At 45.6% G+C, this 26,032-nt stretch overlaps 1 protein-coding gene across 1 annotated transcript; it reads left to right on the forward strand.

The window, feature by feature from the left end:
* The first annotated feature begins 3,111 nt into the window (after nucleotides 1–3,111).
* Nucleotides 3,112–6,828, forward strand: LOC135364609 (putative zinc finger protein 833). The gene is given in 4 exon segments (XM_064593489.1): nucleotides 3,112–3,154; nucleotides 3,909–4,017; nucleotides 6,109–6,548; nucleotides 6,551–6,828. Coding segments are annotated over 4 exon segments (870 nt in total).
* Nucleotides 6,829–26,032: the final 19,204 nt, after the last annotated feature.

Genomic DNA, 26,032 nt, shown 5'->3' on the forward strand with positions numbered 1-26,032 from the left:
ACCAAGGTGATGGACATTTTTTCATATATGATCTTTCGTCTGATGTTAGATGTGTTTTGCTTCTTTTTCCATTTTTAAATTGTGTCCGTTTCTTGTTACCCTGCAAACTAACCCTTTTACATTGCATGTATCGCTGATATGTTTTCTTCCCCTTTTTATCTTTTAACTATCTAAATTTTAATATATTTGTATTTGTCAGTCTCTGGCTTTATGGTGTATTTTTTTCTTACAACAGAATATTCTCCCTATTCTTGTGTCAACAAAACCTTTACCAGTGACTTCTACAGTTGTCCTCGTTTGATCTTTCACATTTAAATCCACAATGAATTGGGTATTTTCCATGGAATAGAAGGGAATATAACACCCTTTTCCAAATAGATAACACTTTGTCCCTGCCCCGTGTATTCATGGTAACTGCCACTGCCCTAAAATGCCTGATCTGTCCTTAACCAAATTTCCATATTTAATACCAGCCCATGGAAGACACTTCCTTTCCCTTGGTCTGTTTTTCTCTCTGCTAATACTGTATGGTCTGGAATACCATAGCTTGACAATCCTTGATGTATGTTAGGTAGACCACCACTTTGTTCTTCTGAAGACTCTGTCCATTTCTCGGCATTCATTCCTCATATTAGGTTTGGATGGGCAGGCACCCCTCAAAGATTTTCTTTAATGTTTCACCATTGTACCTTTGCTCTGGTTTGTGTCACTTGACTCTGATAACCACAACCTCCCAGGGTATGATAACAATCATCTTTCAACATGTGGCCCACTGACACACATCTAAAGAGTCTCATGACTAATGCTTCCTCATATTAGGTAGGTTTTGTTGACTCCTAAAGAATCTGTTTTGGGGGCTTATGGAATTTTACAAATACCATTTGGGAGAGGTGACATCTGGGTGGCACTTAATTCTTTCTAAGACTATGTGCTTAGATTTTATTCTGCTTTGATTGACACTTCCCAATAGCCAATTCTTATTTTTTCTCATGAATATCATTAAATAGCCTTTATTAGTCTTGTTTAGTAGGAATTAAATTTGGTGTGGAGGAAACCAGGAACAAGCTCCCAAATGTTGTCTCATAGGATGGGCTCCGTTCTCCAAGCAAGAAGTTGGGAGAACACGTGAATTATTGTCTACCAGGGAGCTCAGTAGAGACTCAGGGCCCAGAGTGTTTTCTGCGGGCTGATCATGTGGGCTCATTGGCACCGTGTGCCCAACATGTAACAAAGTTACTGACTCTAAAAAGGAAAACAGGAGTTTACTATCTACCATACTATTTGCATAAAAACTTCAAGGCATACTGAAGCATTCCTCTCTATAAGGTTATGGGTCTCTCCCCACATCCCATACAAACTTTGTGAGCAAGCATTTATCAGGATAAACAACGGCCTTGGGCCTCCTGATGTTCACTTCCACCTGCAACCTTTGTTCCAGGGGGGTGCTACAGATGAGTTGTAGAAAGTAATGGGGGCCGACCCAGGCAGCTAACTTTACTCTCTGAACTCACAACAAAAGAGGCATTACTATTTTTGCTGTTGTTCCACTGAATACATCAGTTCTAGCCTCAGAATTGCTGGGTGGGAGCCTTGTCTCTGTTCCCTGGCACAGAACATTTGTGAGCTGTTGATCTCTTGCTAGGACCAGCATTTAGGGGAATTATGCTGCTGGGGGATTCCTATTCCCCGGGATGGCTGCTCCACTTGACCTGGGAGCTCTCAAATGAGAGAGGTTGGGAGGACAGCCTCTAGAGTGGTGGGAGGACAGCCTCTAGAGTGGTGGTCGGGCATCCTTTGCTGCTGAAATTAGAGCAAGGGGATTTTACATGTTTTGAAGAAAAGCTCTGTTCAAGTCTTTCTGTGTGTTGTGATCATGTGCAAATTCACCATCAAAGGATTGTGGATTTCAATGAGTGCCCTTGCAAATTCCAAGTCTTGACCTGTTCTGCAAGGTCATCAAGGCCCAGGTTGCAGTGTTACGAATCTGCTGGAAAGAACTTCTCTGTGATCTTATCCTAATATACCCCGAGGCTGGAAGGAACTTCTCTGTGATCTTATCCTAATATACCCTGAGGCTCACGAGTATAGGGATGTTGCGGATGTCTAAGTTGTTATGTGTTCTTCCTCATGCCTGAGCTCTAACTCTGAATAACTCCCTGGCCCCATGAAATGAGACAGAAAAAAAAGGTAAAACTGAGCATGATAAGTATTATATGAACAAATTATAATTATACTCCTCCACAGGAATATGTTCGTTTAGCCAGCTGGATCTGACTACTTTTTTTTTTTTAAGATTTTATTTATTTGTCAGAGAGAGAGCACAAGCAGGGGGAGCAGCAGAGTGAGAGGGAGAAGCAGGCTCCCCCCACACCCTGAGCTGGGAGCCCGACACGGAGCTTGATCCCAGGACCCTGAGATCATGACCTGAGCTGAAGGCAGCGGCTTAACCAACTGAGCCACCCCGGTGTCCCTGGGTCTGACTACTTCTAATGGCCTGGAGGACTGCAGGACAATCTGGCCAGCTGGACTTTGTTACAAGTTGCATTTCCACAGGCCTCTCGGCCTCTCCTATTTGGGGATGGGACTAGAAGAACAAGCTTCCAGCTCTTCATTGTGTTTTTATTCATTAAAACGTCAATCAGGGGCACCTGGATGGCTCAGTGGGTTAAGCGTCTGCCTTTGGCTCCAGTCATGATCCCAGGGTCCTGGGATCAAGTCCCACATCAGGCTCCCTGCTCAGTGGGGAGTCTGCTTCTCCCTCTGCCCCTCTCCCACTCGTGCTCTATCTCGCTCTCTCTCAAAGAAATAAATGTAATCTTAAAAAAAAACCAAAACACTTCAGGGGCACCTGGGTGGCTCAGCCATTAAGTGTCTGCCTTCGGCTCCTGGGATTGAGCCCCGCATCGCGCTCCCTGTTCCAGGGGAGCCCTGCTTCTCCCTCTCCCACTCCCCCTGCTTGTGTTCCCTCTCTCGCTGTGTCTCCCTCTGTCAAATAAATAAATAAAATCTTTAAAAAAAAAAAAAGATATCTAAGTCTTCAAAGACGTAAAAAAAACCAAAAACAACACTTCAATCATATATGGTGCTGTGCTTCATGAAGTGCTTTATGATATGGTGGTATTAAAGGAGGAGATGGAAGACTTTGTCTTTCAAGGTTTTGATGTACTTAAAATGGAAATATTGGGACGCTTGGGTGGCTCAGTCAGTTAAGCATCTGCCTTCAGCTCAGGTCATGATCCCAGGACCCTGGGATCCAGCCCTGCATTGGGCTCCCTGCTCAGCGGGAAACCTTCTCCCTCTGCCCCTCCCCCTGCTTGTGCGCTCTCTATCTCTCTGACAAATAAATAAAATCTTAAAAAATAATAATAAAATTTTTAAAAAATAAAATGGAAATATTAATTTTATTTGACTATAATTTCTCCAAGTTGTTCTGTACCTGACAGTAGAGACTGATGAAGAGTTGAAGTGATCACAATAAAAATGTAGCGGTAAGGGCGCCTGGGTGGCTCAGTTGGTTAAGCGACTGCCTTCGGCTCAGGTCATGATCCTGGAGTCCCGGGATCGAGTCCCGCATTGGGCTCCCTGCTCGGCAGGGAGTCTGCTTCTCCCTTGGACCCTCCCCCCTCTCATGTGCTCTCTCTCTCTCATTCTCTCTGTCTCAAATAAATAAATAAAATCTTAAAAAAAAAAATGTAGCGGTAAATCCCACTTGTTCATGATGCTGTTAAATTCATGAGGAAATGGGTGTGACCAGAGAGGAAGAGTCTGATGACCCAGTCATAGAATAGATGTTGAGAAATCGAAGTCCTATGTGAATTTCTTACGAATTGAGTAGAGATCTCCAGTGCTGTCTCACCCATCCTCCTGTACACATGCATGGGATGTTTCAGGACTCAGTGGCCTTTGAGGATGTGACTGTGAACTTCACCCTGGAGGAGTGGGCTCTTCTGAATCCATCCCAGAAGAAACTCTACAGAGATGTGATGCAGGAAACCCTCAGGAACCTGGCCTCAATAGGTGAGGGTGACAACATTCTTAATTACGAGTCCATTAGAGAACCAGTGTGACTTGCTCATGAGGGCTGTTTCGAGAGGTGAAATGTGGAAAGGGAATATGTTAGTGAATAAACAAGGCATGGTCATAGGTCCATATTCATGGACCTAGAATCTAACAATTTTTAATAAAATTTTATAATTTATTAAATTATAATTTAGTAATTATTATATATTTAATATATAAATATACTTAATAATTATATTTACTATAATTTATATGAGATTTCGACTCAGGTCATGATCTCAGGGTTGTTAGATCGATACCCACATCGGGCTCTGTGCTGGGCGTGGAGATTCTCTCTCTTCCTGGGGCACCTGGGTGGCTCAGTCGTTAAGCGTCTGCCTTTGGCTCAGGTCCTGATCCCAGGGTCCTGGGATCAAGCTCCACATTGGGCTTCCTGTTCAGCAGGGAGCCTGCTTCTCCCTCTCCCACTCCCCCTGCTTGTGTTCGCGCTCTCTCTGTGTCTCTCTCTATCAAATAAATAAATAAAATCTTAAAAAAAAAAAAAAAGATTCTCTCTCTCCCTGGGGCACCTGGGTGGCTCAGTCGTTAAGCATCTGCCTTCGGCTCAGGTCATGATCCCAGGGTCCTAGGATCGAGCCCCGCATTGGGCTCCTGCTCAGTGGGAAGCCTGCTTCTCCCTCTCCCATTCCCCCTGCTTATGTTCCCTCTCTCACTGTGTCTCTCTCTGTCAAATAAATAAATAAATAAAAATCTAAAAAAAAAAAAGATTCTCTTCCTCACCCTCTGCCCCCCCATCCCTCTCTAAAAATAAATAAATAAATAAATTTTTATAATTTGTACGGCAGAAAGCTGTGTATTTTGTTTTTTTAAAAGATTTTATCTATTTATTTGAGAGAGAGAACAAGCAGGGGGAGGGGCAGAGGGAGAGGGACAAGCAGACTCCATGCTGAGCAGGGAGCCTGATGCAGGACTCAGGGACTCATGGGACCCCAGGGACCCCCAGGACCCTGGGACCATGACCCGAGCCAAAGGCAGATGCCCAACCGACTGAACCAGGCGCCCGCTACTGTGCATTTTAGAAGAAAAATGGGAAGACCATGACAATGAAGATCAGGATGAAAATTCTGGGACGAATCTGAGGTGAGTCCCACTCACGTGAGAAAGCAAGGTCCCAGGAGCGAATCTAGAGATGTCATGAAATTTTTAAAAAAGCAAGTAAAGCAAATCAGCCCCGCTTCAAATTTGTAGATTCTTAGAATATTTTCATCAAAATTTTTATCAAATATGACCTAGGGGCACCTGGGTGGGTCAGTCAGTTAAGCATCCGACTCTTGATTTCTGCTCAGGTCATGATCTCAGGGATGTGAGATGGAACCCTGCATTGGGCTCCGTGCTGAGCATGGAGTCTGCTTAAGATTCTTTCCCTCTCCCTCTCTCTCCTCCTCTGCTCCCCGTCCCCCCACAGCTTGCGTACTCTCTCCTCTCCCTCTTTCTCAAATAAATAAATAAATAAAATCTTTTAAAACTTGTACTACACTCACCATCTTATGATGATGTGATGATAAAATGCCTACACAATGAGAAGTGAGGTGAATGACTTAGGCATTGTTATATAGCATCAGGTTACTGTTGATCCTCTGACCATGTATCAGAAGGATCATCTGCTTCTGGACTGTGGTTCGCCACAGAAAACTGAAACCATAGAAAGTGAAATTGCAGATGAGGGGAGGGAACTGCTGTATATTCACTCTCAATCAGAAATGATAGGAGGGGCGCCTGGGTGGCTCAGTTGGTTAAGCGACTGCCTTCGGCTCAGGTCACGATCCTGGAGTCCCTGGATCGAGTCCCACATCGGGCTCCCTGCTCTGCAGGGAGTCTGCTTCTCCCTCCGACCCTCCCCCCTCTCATGTGCTCTCTCTCATTCTCTCTCTCTCAAATAAATAAATAAAATCTTAAAAAAAAAAAAAAGAAATGATAGGAAACCAATACTTTCCTTGAAAATAGTTTAAAAAGTCATTTTTACAATTATTAATATAAAATTATTAATATATAAGCTAATAATAATATGCGTCTCATTTTTTCCAGCAGACATACAGTAGAAAGACTCTGTAAAAGAAAACAAGGTTGTCAATGTGGAAAAACCTTCAGCCAGATTCCATATCATAATCAGAAGAAGAAAAGTCCTACTGGAATAAAGCTACGTAAATGCACTTTGTGTGGACAAGTCTTCATGTGTCATTCATCCTTTAACAAGCACATGAGATCTCACATTGGCCACAAACCATATGAGTATCAGGAATGTGAAGAGAAGCCTTATAAATGTAAGGAATGTGGGAAATCCTTCAAGCATCGCCAATCCATTCGAATGCATGAAAGGACACACACCGGACAGAGGCCCTATGAATGTAAACACTGTGGGAAAGCTTTTATTTGTCACAATTACTTTCAAATTCATGAAAGGGCACACAGTGGGGAAAAGCCCTACAAGTGTACAAAATGTAGTAAAACCTTTATTCAAGTAACTTACGTAAACATGAAAGGACTCATATTGGAGAGAAACCTAGTGAATGTAAGCAATGTGGTAAAGCTTTCAGTTGTCTCAGGTCCTTTCGAATACACGAAAGGATACACAGTGCCAAAAAGCCTAAGGAATGTACAAAATGTGGTAAAACCTTCAGTTACTCAAGTAATTTACGTAAACATGAGAGAAGTCATAATGGGGAGAAACCCTATGAATGTAAGGAAAATGGGAAAGCCTTGCATTCATTCTTTCACCAAATTTCGAAGATACATGATCAAGCAAAATGAAGATGGATTTTATAAGTATAAGGAGTGTGAGAAAGCCGTCAGGTGTCCCAGATCCTTTCAAAGCCATGAACCGGGGGTGCCTGGGTAGCTCAGTCAGTTAAGCGACCGTTCTTCGTTTTGGCTCAGGTCATGATCTCGCAGTCATGAGGTCAAGCCCCACATCGAGCTCTGCACTGAGGGCGGAGTGTGCTTGAGATTCTCTGTCTCTCTCCCTCCACCTCTCCCCCAGCCCTGCTTGCACATGCTTTCTCTCTCTCTCTCTCTCTCTCTCTCAAATAAATGACTAAATAAAAAGTCTTTAAAAAAAACAACAACAAAAACCAAAGACATGAACGGGGCACACAGTGCCCTATGAATATAAGGAATGTGGTAAAGCCTTCCTTTCTCCCAGATGCCTTGAAAAACATAAAAGAATACATAATGGGAAGAAACCTCGTGAACGTAGGAATGTGGTAAAGCTTTCTGTTATCCCAGTTTCCTTGGGAAACATGAAAGAAGTCATAGCGGGGAGAAACCTGTGAGTGTAAACTATGTGGTGAGGCCTTCAGCAGTCACCATGATGGTCAAAAACATGAAAGAACTCACACTGAAATGAAACTCTATGAATGGAAACTCTATGAATGTGCGAAAGCCTTCACTTATCCTTCAGGTGTTCAGTCACACGTGGTAATCCACACTGGAGATGGACCTTATAAAGGTAAGGCGTGTAAGAAGGCATTTGCTTGGGCACCTGGGTGGCTCAGTTGGTTCGGTGACTGCCTTCGGCTCAGGTCATGATCCTGGAGTCCCGGGATCAAGTCCCACATCGGGCTCCCTGCTCAGCGGGGGGTCTGCTTCTCCCTCTGACCCTCCCCCCTCTCATGCTCTCTCTCTCTCTCATTCTCTCTCTCAAATAAATAAATAATCTTAAAAAAAAAAAAAAAAAAACCAACATTCACTTCTCCCAGGGCATCACAAACATGGAAAAACTCACACTGGAGAGAAACCCCATCAATGTAAAAATTGTAGTAAAGCCCCCACCACAGTTCAACTTTGAAGACCCAGCACAGTTTGGATTTCCTGCAAGCCGTCATGTGTCCACCAGGAAACAGATTTATACAGTCGTGGTTGAGAATGTTCTCTGAAGCGCTGCTCCCCTCTTCTCTAGGTCATATTTATATAAGCTCTAATTTGTATAGTAAACACCTTGTTCTCTTAATACCACTAGTGACTTGTGTTCCTCTCTCTGCCATGACAGCTCCCTGGTGCAGTCCACAAGAACTGTGTGGGAGTTCCTTCTCCTACTGCACCGTGCAGTGCCTGCTGTGTGACCCAGTCCTTCCCTGTGACAAGTGACACCTTCCTCATAACGGGCAGATTCTGGGTGTTTCATAGCTGAGTGTCATCCCTCAGTATGTGCTCAATTAAGTTGGAGTCTGTGTGATTAAAAGTATGTGCATGTTTTCCCCTAATGAATATTTCTATATTTTTTCCTTGGAAATATCTGTTTTCCATGTCTTCCTATGCTAAGAAATATGTTTCTTATTTCCTCTGGGGACATGTTAACATGTCGTATCGTAATTATGAATGTTCATGTCAGCTTGTAGGGTTCATACATTCTTTTTTGTTTTTTTAAAGATTTTATTTATTTATTTGACAGAGTGAGACACAGCAAGAGAAGGAACACAAGCAGGGGGAGTGGGAGAGGGAGAGAAGCAGGCTTCCCGCGGAGCAGGGAGCCTGATGCGGGGCTCGATCCCAGGACCCTGGGATCATGACCTGAGCCGAAGGCAGATGCTTAATGACTGAGCCACCCAGGCGCCCCAGCATTCATACATTCTAAGTCAATATTATCACCTTCATAAAAGTTCAGGCATTTCCCCCCCCAAATGTTCTATTTTATTTTTTAAACTTAGATGTAACCGATATAGTTTTTTTTTCAAACAAAAGGCCTCACATATTTATTTATTACTAAACCAACCTACTGGTGCAGAAGCATAGTAACAGAGAAGAATCATTTCCCCAATAAAACATGTCTACTGTTCAGGTGGTAAGGATGTTTACAGAGTGATAGGATACAAGCACGTGACCTTTGCATAAATATGTGGGCCATCTCGTGTGAGATCACTTACAGACCCAGCTTGGTTCTCTCCAAAGCCTCTTCGTGGAGTTGTACCAGATTTTATTTTTTTAAGAGATTTTATTTATTTATTTGACAGAGCACAAGGAAGAGGAGCAGCAGTGGGAGAGGGAGAAGCAGGCTCCCCGCTGAGCAGGGAGCCCGACGCGGGGCTTGATCCCAGGACCCCCGGGATCATGACTTGAGACGCTTAACCAACTGAGCCACCCAGGCGTCCCTGTTCGTTCCAGATTTAACAGGCCAAATTCAGCTGTTCAGAGGAGAGGCATGGGGAATAATTAACCCTTCACTCAATAGGCTTTGTATATGGTTTCAATCCTTCAAGGGCCTGTGCAATTTCCACTGGGCCAGATTAGTCGCTTTATTTGAAGGATAAGGTTCATGGGGTCCCATCTTTTTCAAGATTATTTGTAAGTGGCAATGGCTTACCTTAATTTTAGTTTATGAATCATTTGTTCAGAGCTTCCCAGCTCACTATGGGATATTTTAGGACAATGGGTGCTGTGACCATGGGGGTTTACAGAGGACCATACTTCTGATGGTCAAGGAGAAACTGCTCTATTTGTCCCCTATATACTAGTCAGTAACAGCCCTGAGATCATCCAGGCTACCCTGCTTAAATGGAGCGGGATCCCAGCTATACCTGTAATTTAAGACCTAGTATTTTAATTTTATCCGGGGGGGGGGGACAGAGAATATTAAGTAGCCTCCAGGCTCATCACAGAGCCAGACACAGGCTGGATCTCAAGAGTTGGACTGTTTTTTTTTTTTAAGATTTTATTTATTTATTTGACAGAGACAGTGAGAGAGGGAACACAGGCAGGGGGAGTGGGAGAGGGAGAAGCAGGCTTCCCGCCGAGCAGGGAGCCCGATGCGGGGCTCGATCCCAGGACCCTGGGATCCTGACCTGAGCCGAAGGCGGACGCTTAACGACTGAGCCACCCAGGCGCCCCAAGACCTAGTATTGATTAACTGAAGGTTTCTGAATTAGTGCATTATGCCAGGTAGCAAAATTAATCCAGAATTTATGTTGTAGAGGCTAAAAGCCAAGCAGTGTACTTTTATCTGCCGGATTTACAATTTGGTCAAATTGTGGTCTTTTGTTTCCGTATTTTATCTATTAGTTCCTTACCCTTGACCGTCCCTGTTTTGTTTTCTTTGTCTATACTTCAGGGGAGCAGGTGTCCTCTCTACCCTGGTATTTATACATTTTTCCTCCTCAAACCACTGCATCAGGGTTAGGAGCCTCTCCCATGACAACCAGTGGCTTTACTGGGTTTACGGACCATGGGCTTATGTCAGCTTTGAACTAATCCCTTTGCTGTGCCCCAGGGGGCGGGGGGGGGGGGGCGGTGGAGACCATGAGTGTCGCCCCCTGGAGCTCAGGCTCCGGATCTTTGCTGCAGCAGAGGCCGTGGCCTCAGAGGGACTGAGGGTCCTGACGAGCTTCCCGAGAGCAGGAGTGTGGACCCAGCCTGCCATCTGCTGGCTGCCTTTGACCTTCTCTCTCTCTACGTAAATGACTATCTCAGGAGTGACCACCCAGTGGGCCCCCCTCTTGCACAGGATAGAGTCCTCTCTGCCACCCCACCCTCTGTCACAGCATCACCCTAACACAGAGAGAAACCAGCAAACACATCAGCCGGGGACCACCTGAAGGAGGGCCTCGATCTAACACTCCTGCTCTCACATGCCTAGGGCTTCTGTAAACTGCCGACTCTGGCCGGCCGAACACAGAACTGAGGCTTGGGAGGGTCACACATGCGACACGGGGCAGTACAGGTCACAGCACGAGCTCCCCAGCCCCGAGCACCCGCGGAACATGCCGCCATCAAGCATCAGAGCAGCTGAGCAAGTCAGAGCAAGAGAAGCAGACCCACAGCATAGCAGTCACGCCTGGACGTGGCTCACGGTGCCAGTAATTATGGTCACCTGCACAGGAGTCTTTCAAATGTTGAGATCAATGACAGTGAACACCCCACCCCATCACACACGCTCAGAGGGTAGCAAGAGGCTTAGGACTCACAGAAGTATCGGGGAAGGTAGGCAAGCCTCTCAAGCACCTCGGAAATGGCTTCAGAAAGTAAGCAAGGAAGGAGGGGCGCCTGGGTGGCTCAGTCGGTTAAGCCTCTGCCTTCGACTCAGATCATGATCTCAGGGTCCTGGGATGGAGCCCTGCATCGGACTCCCTGCTTGGTGGGGAGCCTGCTTCTCCCTATCCTCCCCACTTGTGCTCTCTCTCAAATAAATAAAAGAAAAGAAAAAGAAAGCAAGCAAGCAAGCAAGGAGAGCTGGCTGGGTGTTCACTGTGTGTTGGGGGTGGGAGAGGAGACCAGCTCCTCTAGCTGGGAGCACAGGCGGCAGGAACGGGGGGTGTGGCACAGACGGCGGGGTGAGGCGTAAGCTGTCAGCACTCAAACACCCAAAAATACAAAGCCTGACTGCTTATTGCGAGGAATAACGCGGGGAAGAAAAACCTGCATTCACAATTGCTTGATTTTATAAAAAGAAACCCAAACAGGAGTCAGTGTCCGTATTCTCTAGAGACACATAGGAACAAAAACTGATCCCAAAATGCAGTATGTACCCGAGAACTTAAATACATTGATCTCCCATCTTGAGGTTCTCTTGCTTAAATGGAACGCAAATTCTATTTGGTTTCCCTAATTTTCTAGCTTTCCCCATACCCTATCTCTCAATCAACTTACAGTTTAGCAGCCCAAGTGCTGAGGGAAACCAGAGCCAAAGGGCTGCACTATTTATCAGGAAAGGAAGCCAGGAGGGAAGCCTGAGAGGCTCAGTCGGTTAAGCGTCTGCCTTCGGCTCAGGTCATGATCCCAGGGTCCTGGGATCAAGCCCCGAATCAGGCTTCTTGCTCAACAGGGACTCTGCTTCCCCCTCTGCCTTCTGCTCCACCTGCTTGTTCTCTCTTTTTTTTTCTCTCTCTCTGACAAATAAAATCTTAAAAAAAAAAAAAAAAAAAGGAAAGAAATCCAGGAAACAAACATTGGACTCAGCACAGATCAGCAGCGTGCTTCCCCTAGGACAGAAGGAAAGCCACATTCAGAAGGTTCCACATTCTACGTTCTCCTGATGGGGGCAGATGCCCTGGAGTGGGTCAGTCCCTGGTGAGGGAGGGTAGGGGCGCCTGAGCAGCCACGGGAATGAACCCTGGGAGCCCCGCACACCGTCCCCTCCCCGGGGCATAAGGGAACCGCTCCCTCCTTCCTTGCTTGGAGGGGAGCCTGCTTCTCCCTCCGCCTCCGCGAGCTGCTTCCCCTCCTCGTGCTCTCTCTGACAAACAAACAAACAAATAAATAAATATCTAAAAAAAAAAAAAAGGATTTTTTTTAATTTTTTTAAAGATTTTATTTATTTATTTATTTATTTGAGAGAGAGCGCAAGAGGGGGTAGGGTTAGAGGGAGAAGCAGACTCCCCACCGAGCAGGGAGCCCGATGCGGACTCGATCCAGGGACTCCAGGATCATGACCTGAGCCGAAGGCAGTCGCTCAACCAACTGAGCCACCCAGGCGCCCAAAAAAAAAAAAGGATTTAGTTCAAGCTTCTGCCCCAAATAACCTCCCCCATCACTGACCCTAATCCGGAACACAGAACTTTCAGACTTTTCCGTGTAAACAATTTACACCCCGAGTTCCCCTATTCTAACCCATGGGCATTATGAGGCTTAAGGGAACCTCAGCGGCAACTTCAGAAAAGGCATAGGTGTCCTCCCACCCCCACCCCACCCCTACAGGTGCATCCCCAGCCGCCCGGGGGCTCGGTAGCTTCTCCCTATAAAGGGTTCCTTCTCAGGTGGGTGTGAGCAGGTAGGACACCTGCAGGGGGAGGCTTCCTCAGGAAGAACAACTGGGCCTTCAAGTACTTCCCTCTCCAGGCTCAAGTTGGGGGGCCTTAGCTGAGAGCCCTGAGGCTTCGGCTCCACCCTCCCCTGGAATTGTTTTGGACCATGAACGTTATTTTATTTTTTGAGATTTTAATTTTAAGTAATCTCTACATCCAACGTGGGGCTGGAACTCAGAACCCCAAGATCAAGAGTCATATGACGAGTGTTATTTTTTAAATTTTTATTTATTTATTTATTTTAGATAGTGGGGAGGGGCACAAGGAGAGGGAGAAGGACAAGCAGTCTCCGCGCTGAGTGCAGAGCCCCCACGAGGGGTTTGATCCTGGGACCCTGAGATCCTGACCTGAGCCAAAACCAAGAGTCAAACACTCAACGGACTGGGCCACCCAGGGGCCCCATGATGAGCGTTATTTTAAACAACACAAACCCAGCGTTTGAACAATCCACCACAATTTATGTAGAAAGAGGGAAGAAAATTGTAAGGCACTTTGCTTACTCAACAGGAAAACCCCCAAGTATCTATTGCATTCTGAAGGGAAAAATAAGTCACACTATTATTTCCATTGGGAGAAAATTTTTACACACTGTTCATCATACATGAACACTTAAATCTGCAAATCTAAACCCTTTAAATCCTTTTGAATTCACCCAACTATTCTGACCTCAGAATAGTTACCAACAGGATCAAAGGAAGAATAAAGGGAGATAAATAATATTTAATACATGCAATGTAATCTTGGAATTTTTTTCCCCCTGAAATTCACTATTTGCCTCTTTGGAAATGCTTTACACTGTTTCAAGTTGTGATTAAATAAATTTTTGTTTATTGAAAAGCTGAGACTAAAGTTAATCTTATAACTCAGGGGTGCCTGGGTGGCTCACTGGGTTAATCCTGTGCCTTTGGCTCAGGTCATGATCTCGGGGTCCTGGGATCGAGCCCCACATTGGACTCCCTGTTCAGCAGGGAGTCTGCTTCTCCCTCTCCCTCTGCCCCTCCTCCCTATTTATGTTCCCCTTCACTCTGTGTGCTCTCTCTCTCTCCCTCTCAAATAAATACATAAAAAATCTTAAAAAAAAAAAAGGAAATAAATTTTTTTTTTTAAGATTTTTTATGTATTTATTTGAGAGAGAGAGAATGAGATACAGAGAGCAGGAGAGGGAGAAGCAGGCGCCCCACTGAGCAGGGAGCCCGATGCGGGACTCGATCCCGGGACTCCAGGATCATGACCTGAGCCGAAGGCAGCCGCTTAACCGACTGAGCCACCCAGGCACCCCAAAAGGAAATAAATCTTATAACTCAGGTTGGGTCAGCGTTGACAGCACAGGTCACCGGGAAAGTTACAAAGACGAACTTCCACGTAGAGACTTCCCACAGGATGTCTGTGTCCAGGAAAAATCCTGGGGGGAGAAGCACAAGGATTTCATACAACGTAGTTCCAGATGATTATTCTCCTCGTTTCTCTCAAGTAAAATATCTACAGACAAAAAGCAAACCTGTTTAAAGAGAGTCATCCACTGACTGTGGGAAAAGGATCAACAAAAGATTGGGACTGTTTGAAATGCACCACAAAGGACAAAAAAATCGACGATGCTCTGAATCCGAGAGGGGAAATTGGCTCCTGGGACGGTGGGGAGACATCTGGGAATTTAGAGATTTATTGCCAGTCCAAGGAAAGGACAGGCTGGGGGACAGGGTCGTGGATTTGACCCTCTGCGTCCCAAAATCGGAAACACTCAGGAGAAAATGTGTGCCCCTCGGCAGAAAGGAGAGACTGGGGACCCCACAGTCCACAGCACCTCCCGCGGACGAACCCCGGAGACCGAGTCACGACTGTCCCCTGACGACCCTCCCCAGGGTCACCGCACGATCCGGGCAGACGCGGCCGCGCGCAGGGATGGGACAGGACGCCGGGGTCCCGGCTGCCCGCCCAGCCCGCACCCCGCGCGCCGGAGGGGACTGAGGTCCGAGCGGCGCCAACCGGGACTCACTCGGCTCCGCAGACTCGGCAGATGATGGGACGGGGGTCCCGCCACCGCCCGTTCAGGCCGTGTCAAACCCGCGCATCAGACCCCGGTCTTCTGGGCACCCCAGGGAGCATGCTCACCACTCACCATTTCTAGGTTCCCTGGGTCCCCCGGCGTCCCTCCTAGGACTCCGACGACCAGTGCACATCCCAGCAGGACAGGCGACGGCAGAGCAACGTGGGGCCTCCTCTGCACCGCCGGGGCTCCTGATCCGACCGTTTGCGAGCTTGCGCGTGTGACAAATGGTCTGGGGTTACCTGTCTGAGCCCAGTGGGAAGCGGCAGTTGTCCGCAGGGAGGTTTGCATTGAATCGTAATGCTCCACGCCACTCGTGGAACCGCGATCCTTGTTTACAAACACAGACACTTAAGTCACCCCACGAGATGCCATAATTAGTCTGGCCCCATTTTGATCTTTTTTTTTTTTTTTAAGATTTTATTTATTTGACAGAGAGAGACACAGTGAGAGAGGTTCGGAACACAAGCAAGGGGAGTGGGAGAGGGAGAAGCAGGCTTCCCGCGGAGCAGGGAGCCCGATGCGGGGCTCGATCCCAGGACCCTGGGATCATGACCTGAGCCGAAGGCAGACGCTTAACGGCTGAGCCACCCAGGCGCCCCATCCATTTTGATCTTTGTTGACAGTGTTGAGACCTCCACCCACGACTTCCCTACCCCCACTCATTTCGTACTTAGAGAAATCCTGTGGCCTCCCAGGCCCTGGGCTCTGCTGGGAAGTGGGAAACTCGCCCCCTTAACCTGGACTCCGGGAACCAGGGCACAGAGACGTCACCGTCCAACCACAAGGTAGGAGATGCGCTCATTACGTTCTTAGGTGTATGTTTTCCCTTGGAAGGAACTTAATTTTAGATCATTTTTAATGGGTTCTTTTGGACCGATAGAAGAAAAAAAAACAAGAAAAGGTTATGTAAATGTGAGCCTGGGAAATATTAATATGCACAAAAGATTGAATTACAAGACTTTTTTTTTTAAAGATTTTATTTATTTATTTGACAGAGACACATTGAGAGAGGGAACACAAGCAGGGGGAGTGGGAGAGGGAGAAGCAGGCTTCCCCCGCCCGGCAGGGAGCCCGATGCGGGGCATGATCCAAAGACCCAAGCCGAAGGCGGCCGCCCAATGACTGAGCCACCCAGGCGCCCCTGGATTGCAAGACTCTTTTGCATTTATCCACTACTGTGAACAAAGGGTTCTGTATCTAGCCAAGCCTTCCTTCAGCTACCAAGTTTGTCGGAAAATGACTTTCTTTCTTTTTTTTTTTTTTTTTAATATTTTATTTATTTATTTGACAGAGCACAAGCAAGGAGAGCAGCAGGCAGAGGGAGAAGCAGGTTCCCCACAGAGCAGGGAGCCCGATGCGGGGCTCGATCCCAGGACTCTGGGATCATGACATGAGCCGAAGGCAGACGCTTAACCGACTGGGCCACCCAGGCACCCCGTGACTTTCAACACAAAGGTAGAGGATTCAGCGTCCACCAGGCCTCTTTCCTCCTAACAAGTGACAACACAGAAACCACAGAAAAGGAGGGATGGTGGGCACTTAAAATACATAAATAAAAAAATAAAAAAAAAACATAAATAAACATTTAAGATGAAAACAAACATGGGTATGTAGGGGAAGAAGAAATGTCCTTCTTTCCTCTAGGCTTCTTCCAGCTGGTTTAGGAATTAAAGTGACATGAGCAGATTAACATGAGAAAAACCAGTTTTATTGTGTGTGCACGGAGGCCCAAATGATGAGACCCAAAGAAAACACAAATGCAGGCAGTTTTTATATATTTTAGACAAAAACACAATACATTTGTGAGGAACTGACGGGATAAAGAAAACAGATATTTGGAAGTTTTAATTAGTAAGGAATTCTAGGGACCTCTGGCTGGCTCAGTTGGAAGAGCATGGGACTCTTGATCTTGGGGTTGTGAGTTTGAGCCCCATGTTGGGTGTAGAGATGACTTAAAAATAAATACATAAAATTTTAAAAAATAAGGAATTCTAAGTGGAATTTGGACTGAGGTAGTAGATTAGGAAAAAAGTAACAAGGTTTGTTTCTGTGGCTTTCTTACCCTTAAAGTCCCCATTTCTGGTGATAGGGATATCTTTTTACTTCTCAGTACAGGGAGGGTACCTTTCATATGGGAGATTTATTTCCTATCTGGGGGGGACAAAGGAGGGGCTGGGTGTCCTTGCACTGTTTCCCAAGTAGTTCCAATTAATCAGTATGCCATCCTGGCACATTTGGGGGCAGCCTGCCCTGGGCCCCTATCGGTATGGGGGCAGAAGACAAATGTACAAACATTACACATTCTGACAAGGTAGAAATAATGTAACTGTGAGAGGAAAAGGGAGATAGAGAAATGGGGTATTGATGTGGAGGCAATCTGAGGGAATTTAAAGGACCTAAAACCAAACCTGATAACCAGTTAGATAAGGAAACAAAGAAAAGGTATTAGAAAGAGGTAAGTACAAAGACAATCACTAGAACAAAAATGGAAACTTTCTTTGTGGTATGTCTCTTGATGGGATGGAGACCCCCAAATGTGGGGCGACAATGGAGTGGGAGCTGGTGGTGTGGGTGGTGACAAGAAGTCACCTGAGGCAGAAGAAAGGAGATAGAAGCTTATTGAATACACCTCAAGGGCGCAGTGGGCAGGACAGCAAAGAAGCTGCAAGATGCAGAGGGTGGGGACTGTATTTAAAGAGGGAAGGGGAGGCCCTATGGCGACATATGGAATTCTCCCCTTTTTGGGGGACTGTGCCTGGTTGTAAGTAGCCCATTGGTGAGTTAGAGCCTATGGATATTTTGAAGTGGTCGCCCAATGGGCCTGTCTCCAGCCAGGGGGTCACTGTGGGCGCTTAATGCCTTGATCAGGTTTCCATTGATCAAGCCTAATGTCTAAAAGTGACCTCTAGGGGCACCTGGGTGGCTCAGTCGTTAAGCATCTGACTCCGGCTCAGGTCAAGATCCCAGGGTCCTGGGATCGAGCCCCGCATCGGGCTCCCTGCTCCGCGGGAAGCCTGCTTCTCCCTCTCCCACTCCCCCTGCTTGTGTTCCCTCTCTCGCTGTGTCTCTCTCTGTCAAATAAATAAATAAAATCTTTATAAAAAAAAATAAAAGTGACCTCTAGGGGCGCCTGGGTGGCTCAGTCAGTTAAGCGTCTGACTTCCACTCAGGTCATGACCCCAGGGTCCTGGGATCAAGTCCTTCATCGGGGCTCCCTGCTGAGTGGGGAGCCTGCTTCTCCCTCTCCCACTCCCCTTGCTTGTGTTCTCTCTCTTTCTCTCTGTCAAATAAATAAAATCTTTAAAAATAAATAAATAAAAGTGGCCTCTACATTCTCAAATTGCAAAAATAACAGAAAATACCTCATAGAGAAAAACAAGATTTAGGTAATTATAAGCCTTATGATATCTAGAGAAAATGACACCAGACTCACAAAAAGCACACCTAGTACCCACACTTTGGTACCTACTACTATTACTGTATTTTTAATTATTTTTTTAAAAGATCTTATTTGAGGGGTGCCTGGGTGGCTCAGTCGGTTAAGCACCTGACTCTTGAATTCGGCTCAGGTGATGATCTCCGGGTGGTGGGAGTGAGCCCGGAGTCAGGCTTGGCACTCAGCTAATAGTCCCCTTGACAGCCTCTCTCTCCCTCTCCGTCTGCCTCTCCCCATGCTTGCGTGAGCCCTCAATAAATGAATGAATGAATGAATGAATGAATGAATAAATAAAATCTTTAAAAAATAAAAGATCTTTTTTTTTTTTTTAAGATTTTATTTATTTGACAGAGAGAGACACAGTGAGAGAGGGAACACAAGCAGGGGGAGTGGGAGAGGGAGAAGCAGGCTTCCCGCGGAGCAGGGAGCCTGATGCGGGGCTTGATTCCAGGACCCTGGGATTGTGACCTGAGCCGAAGGCAGACACTTAACGACTGAGCCACCCAGGCGCCCAAGTAAATCTTTACACCCAACGTGGATCTCAAACTCACAACCCCAAAATCAAGAGCCATATGCTCTACCAACAGAGCCAGCCAGGTGCCCCCCTGCTATTATTACTTAAAAAAAAAAAAAAGTAACTCTAGCATATGTACATCCATGTTCATAACAGCATTTATTCACAATAGCTAAACCACAGGAGCGGTGCAAGGATAAACAAAATGTGGTGTATTCATACAAAGGAGTACTGTTCGAACTTAAAAGGGAAGGAAAATATGCAGTATGCTACAACATGAAGATTGAAGACATACTCTGTGAAATAAGCCAGTCATGAAAAAAAGATAAATATTGTATAATTCTACTTATTTTTTAAAAGCTTTTATGTTTCTCTTTTTTTTTTTATTTAAGATTTTATTTATTTGTGAGAGAGAGAGGGCACAAGCAGGGGGGAGCGGCAGGCAGAGGGAGAAGCAGGCTCCCCGCTGAGCAAGGAGCCGATGTGGGACTCGATCCCAGGACCCTGGGATCACGACCTGAGCGGAGGGCAGACACTTGACTGAGCCACCCAGGCATCCCTGTATAATTCTATTTATGTGAGGTACTTATATTAGTCAAAATCACAGAAACAAAAAGTATAATAGTGGTTGCCAGGGCTGGGGCATGGGGAAGAAATGGGAGTTAGGGTTTAATAGGTATGGAATTTCAGATTTAAAGATGACAGTAGGGGCGCCTGGGTGGCTCAGTTGGTTAAGCGACTGCCTTCGGCTCAGGTCATGATCCTGGAGTCCCTGGATCGAGTCCCGCATCGGGCTCCCTGCTCAGCAGGGAGCCTGCTTCTGCCTCTGACCCTCCCCCCTCTCATGTGCTCTCTCTCTCATTCTCTCTGTCTCAAATAAATAAATAAAATCTAAAAAAAAAAAAGATGACAGTAATATGGGGCCAGACAGCGTTGATGGCCGCACAGCAATGTGGATGGATCTAATCACTGACTCTGCACCTAAAAATGGCTAAGATGGTAAACGTTATGTGTATTTGAACACAATAAAAAAGGAACAAAAAAGGAACTGAGGTGGGAAACAAAGGCAGAAGAGAAATTATTAAATTGCCTTACTACCTACAGCCCATTGACAAGTCCTTGAAACAGGCAGAGTGACATTCCTCTAGGGACTCAACTGCCTGGATGTTAATACTTTGCTAAGGGCAAAAGGCAACCTTAGCCCAACCCCCAGGATCCTGTAAGTCTACTCTAACATATAAATATTCCTTTAGAAATTTCCTTTATCTCTAAACCCCCCAAGATACGTGTTGGCAGTCATCCCCCAAGCATGTGGCCCACCGATATACATCTGAAGGGTCTCATGACTAAGGTTTTATTAGACGGTAATAAATGACCTTTTCCCAACAAGAGCTAGCCCCCTCAAGGTCCTGGAAACCTTGCCTCCAAAATTCCTTGGAGACTTACGCTACCCTCAACCCCCTCCCAACTTGAAAGTATATAATGGGCCACTCCTCATGACCCCAGTGCTCCTCTTTCTGCCCAAGGGTCCTGTCCCTGGGCTTCAATACAACCACCTCTTTGCACCAAAGACGTCTCAAGAATTCTTTCTTGGCTGTCAGCTTTGAAACCTAACATCTTTTCCTACCTCAGAACCATGGCTTTTTAGAGAAATTGCTGACCGTAGACTGGGAAGGAAATAACAGCAGATGAGCCTGGAGCATCTTATAAAATCGGAAGCCAACTGAGAGAGCTTCCAAAGGCCCGAGCTGGAACAATTTGAGCAAGAAAAGAATATCATATTGGGTTCTTTTTTAAAAATATATTTTATTTATTTATTTGACAGAGATAGAGAGAGTACAGGAAGGCAGAGAGGCAGGCAGAGGGAGAGGGAGAAGCAGGCTCTCCGCTGAGCAGGAAGCCCGATGTGGGGCTCGATCCCAGGACCCTGGGATCATGACCTGAGCCAAAGGCAGATGCTTAACTGACTGAGCCACCCAAGCGCCCATATTGGGTTCTTTTTTAAAAAAAATTATTTTATTTATTTGTCAGGGGGCAGGGCACAAGCAGGGGGAGAGGCAGGCAGAGGGAGAAGGGGGTGGTCCTGGCTCAGCGGGGAGCCTGATGCGGGACTTGATCCCAGGACCCTGGGATCATGGAGGGCAGACGCTTAACTGACTGAGCCACCCAGGTGTCCCGTCATATTGGGTTCTAATCCAAAGTATAAAACAAATATCCTTGATCCATGCAGTTTATTGAATGAGTGGCTAGAAACGTTAAGTGCAGGAGATGAGTGAATATCCCATACAGAAAAATTCCAAATATTGTAGGGGGATATTCCTCCTGAAGGACACGAGGCATAACTACCACTCCTGAAGTGTGTGGTCTCTGCATAATGGATACTTTGCAAAGAATACAGTACGGAATGGACACAAGAGTAAACCTTACAATGGCGAAACTTGAGAAACACAACCTCGGCCCCATGTTAAAGGTCAACATAAGCCCAGATGAATCATGTTGAGAATACATACTTGGGATTCATAAAAAGAAATACATATTTGGTCTTTGGTTCCTGGCACGGAGCTCCTAAAATCCCTTGGAATTTGAATTTCCTGGGCTAAAAGCAACAAAGGTGTCTCTTGTTACGTTAATGAGGTGACTTTTGAGAAAAGCCCTTAGGTTACCTAAGAATGGGGGCTGGTTGCCAGGGGAAACAATCAGGCGAGTAGAGGGTTGTAATTTTCTGTCCCAGCCCCTGACCTCCAGGGAGGGGGGGAGGGCCTGGAGGTTGAATCAATAGCCAAAGGCCAATGATTTAATCAATCGGCCCTGTGTAATGAAGATTTCATAAAAACTCAAAAGGACAGGGTTTGGAGAGCTTTCGGGTTGGTGAACACGTGGAGATTTGAGGAAAATGTAAGGCCTGTAAGCTTCAGGTCCCTTTCCCCATACCTTGTCCTTTGCATCTCTTCCATCTGGCTATTCCTGAGTTATATCTTCTTCTTCTTCTTTTTTTTTTTTTTTTTTAAGATTTTGTTTATTTGCGAGAGAGAGAATGAGAGACAGAGAGTGTGAGAGGGAGGAGGGTCAGAGGGAGAAGCAGACTCCCTGCCGAGCAGGGAGCCCGATGCGGGACTCGATCCCGAGACTCGATCCCAGGACTCCAGAATCATGACCTGAGCCGAAGGCAGTCGCTTAACCAACTGAGCCACCCAGGTGCCCCCTGAGTTATATCTTCTTATAATAAACCTTAGTGCAATGTTTCTCTGAGTTCTGTGAGCTCTGTTAGTAAATTAATCATTAACCTTTTTTTTTTCTTTTGGCTCCATAGAAATACCTCTTTTTTTCTTTTTTAAAGATTTTATTTATTTATTTGACAGAGAGAGACACAGCGAGAGAGGGAATACAAGCAGGGGGAGTGGGAGAGGGAGAGGCAGGCTTCCCGCGGAGCAGAGAGCCCGATGCGGGGCTCGATCCCAGGACCCCGGGATCATGACCTGAGCCGAAGGCAGACGCTTAACGACTGAGCCACCCAGGCGCCCCACTATTTTTTAAATTTTTTTTTTAAGATTTTTTATTTTTAAGTAATCTCTACACCCAGCCTGGGGCTCGAACTCACAACTCCGAGATCACGAGTCACTTGTTCCATCAACTGAGCCAGCCAGGTGGCCCCATATCCTATTGAGACGCGTACTTTCTGGGTTACAACATGTCCTAACCCTGATTTTTAGCGTATCAGCTACATCAGCAGGTAATGTCCTCACCATTGACTCCAATACCCGTGCGTCACAGAGTGGGTTGTAGTGTAAGCCCGGACAGGTTTTTGTTTTTTGTTTTTTGTTTTTCAGATGCAAGTGCCTGATTAAGGTTTTGATTGCCAAGGCATCCACTTCAAAGACGATATTTCAAAGAAAACACATTGCCAACCACGCGACCGGGTGAAAAAAACGAGGCCATCTCCCCCCACCGTGGCTCCTTTGTTTTAGAGATCTTGGTTGATTTCAGTAACCAACCCGTTGGGGCACTTGCCTTTTGTCTTCCTGAGCTTTAAATTCCTGCTCTTTTGTTTTCAATTCATCAATAACCAGTGAACCAGAGAAACCCTAGGCTCCCACCCTCACTGAAAGCAGAATCCCTGGTTTGCGTTCTCTCTTTCTCCTGGTGACCTTGCTGTGTGGCCCCAGGTGTGCTGTGTAATTTCCAGGACTTGTAAGTAATAACCTTTATTTTTTCAAAGTTTCCAAATCAATGTTGATGAAGGGTATCTTGCAATTATAATAAGAACCACAGGATTCGGTCCAGTCGTAACCTTGGTTTGGAAAGGGGAATGTCTGCGGGAAGCTCACCTGGGCCCAGGTGAGAGCCCCAGACATTTATAACCAATAGCATTACTATCAATAAGCTGAGACTGGCACAAATATTAGTGAAAGACAGAGGAAGTCAAATACCATATGATCTCACTTATATATAGAATCCAAAAAAGCCCGAAAATAAACCAATGCAACAAAAATTGAGCTCATAGCTACAGAAAAAACCCTGGTGGTGGCCGGGGGGGGGGGGGTGGGGGGGGTGGGGGAGGGGAAATGGTTAAGGGGGTGGAAAGGTACAAACTTCTAGTTATAGAATAAATAAGTTATGGGGATATGATGTACAACGTAGTGACTATAGTTCATAATGCTGTAGTGCATATTTTATTTATTTAAAGATTTTATTTATTTGTTTGTTTATTTTAAAGACCTAGGACTGTTCTCAAGTCAATGTTCCGTGGTCTTTTTAAAAGATTTTTATTGGGGCGCCTGGGTGGCTCAGTTGTTAGGCATCTACCTTCGGCTCAGGTCTTGATCCCGGGTCCTGGGATTTAAAAATCTTTTAAAAAGACCACAGAACATCTCTCTGTTAAATAAATAAATAAAAATCTTTCTTTAAAAAAAAAGATTTTTATTTATTTATTTGAGAGAGAGTGAGAGCGAGAGCGATCACAGAGGGAGCGGGAGAAGCAGATTCGCCACTGAGCAGGGAGCCCGATGTGGGGCTCTATCCCAGGACCCCAGGATCATGACCTGAGCCGAAGGCAGTCGCTTAACCAACTGAGCCACCCAGGCACCCATAAGATTTTATTTTTAAGTAATCTCTACACCCAACATGGGGCTTGGACTCACAACCCTGGAATCAAGAGTTGCATGCTCTACCAGTTGAGCCAGGAAGGCTTCCCTGTACTGCATTTTTTATTTTTATTTTTTTAATATATTTTATTTATTCATTTGACAGAGAGAGAGAGAGAGAGCAAGAGAGGGGACACAAGCGGGGGGAGTGGGAGAGGGAGAAGCAGGCTTCCTGCAAAGCAGGGAGCCCAATGCGGGGCTGGATCCCAGGACTCTGGGATCATGACCTGAGCCGAAGGCAGACGCTTAACGACTGAGCCACCCAGGCGCCTCTGTACTGCATATTTTAAAGTTGCTAAAAGTCAATCTTCAAAGTACTCATCACAAGAAAAAATAACTGTGTGGTGAGGGATGTTAACTACACTAACTGTGGTGATCATTCCACAATATACACTAATAACGAATAATTATGTTGTACGTCTGAAATTAATGTTGGGGCTAAGGGCAGGAAGCCACTGCAGAAAAACAGCAGCGGCCTGACCCCAGCTTTGTCTCCAGAAAGCAGGACGTAAATCCTCCATGTGAAAGATACCCTCCCTGCACTAGGAGGTAAAGAGACATCCTTATCACCAGAGATAGGGCATTTGAAGCCAAGAAGGCTGCATAAACAAACCTTGTTACTTCTTGCTAATTTACTACCCCAGATTCTGTTTAGAATTACTAATTGAAGTTCCGGAACATAAGTGTTCTTTGTCTTGTCAATTCCTCACAGACTTAATTGTCTTTTGTCTAAAACGTGTAAAAACTTTCTGCCTTGGTCATTTCTTTAGGACTCGATTTTATTACAAAACATAGTAAGACTTTGTGTTTTTTTTCTCTTAATCAGTTTCATATCAATTTCATTCTTAGACCAGCTGAAAGAACCTTGAAAGATAGAACAATTTTTCCTCCTCAACACTAATATAATGTTCTATGTCAATTATACCTCAATAAAAAAATTCTTTTTAAAAAGTGCTTGTGTTCTCCAAAATGCTCAGGCCCAGTCTTACATATTTCCCCCCCATTTTAAATGTCATGCTGCTATTCTTATGCAGTTTTATAGTTCAGTGGCTCAGATGACACCCAGTAAGTGATGGGCATTAAAGTTTTTGTTGTTGTTGTTGTTTTTGTTTTTTCTTATGATCGATGGTGGTCACAAATTGTTTCTACTAGGACTCAGAGGGAAGTCAAGGCTGTTTTACAAATGGAGAAAAGTTTTCAGGAGAAGGTATGACCACACTGTAAAGTTTTAGGGTTTCAGCACTGTGATTCTTCTCTTTGGGGTTCCCATAAGCACCATACAGCATCAGTTCTGTGTAATAAGACCCAAGTTGAAAGGCAGTTGCTCCACAATGTGGACATAATGCAGAACTTTTTCTGTTCTGAGCACCACTCAAAACTGGTAATTTTAGGTGTCAGCCAGTAAATGAGTCTGAGTAGCAGGCTCAAATGTCTCCAAATCTAAACGTTTCCATGGACTTTAGTAACAATCTTATGGAGGGCAATAACTTGACTCACATGTTACAGGTGGGACTTCATCGTGTTCTCAGACAACTGAAACCCTAGAAAATGCACAAACATACATGGGCCATGAACATTCATAGCAATGAACCATTTGTCCCAATTTCCCAATCAGAGGTCAAGTGTGTTCAGTGGCAAAGCTTGGTCTGAGTCTGGCAGCCTGGTGCTGAATCTGAGTCACCCCTACTGATGGCCTTTGTAATGTGAGACAGGTCACCTCACCCTATATCTCAGTTTCTTCTCTCATCAAATGGGATCATATTAATACTTCCTTACTAAGAAGTATGTGAAGATGAAGAACAATGAGCCGATCTGGGGCGCCTGGGTGGCTCAGTTGGTTAAGCGACTGCCTTCAGCTCAGGTCATGATCCTGGAGTCCCGGGATCGAGTCCCGCATCGGGCTCCCTGCTCGGCAGGGAGTCTGCTTCTCCCTCTGACCTTCCTCCCTCTCATGCTCTCTGTCTCTCATTCTCTCTCTCTCAAATAAAAACAAAAAACAAAAAAACAAACAATGAGCCGATCTACCTATGGTGCTGAGTGGAGTGCCTTACACTTAGTAAGACTCCCTGATGTGTCTATTATTAG

This window comes from Mirounga angustirostris, unplaced genomic scaffold (genome assembly GCF_029215605.1).
Source record: "Mirounga angustirostris isolate CCGP_5_RB_7025 unplaced genomic scaffold, mMirAng1.0.hap1 SCAF_1, whole genome shotgun sequence".
NCBI classification, from domain to species: Eukaryota; Metazoa; Chordata; class Mammalia; order Carnivora; family Phocidae; genus Mirounga; species Mirounga angustirostris.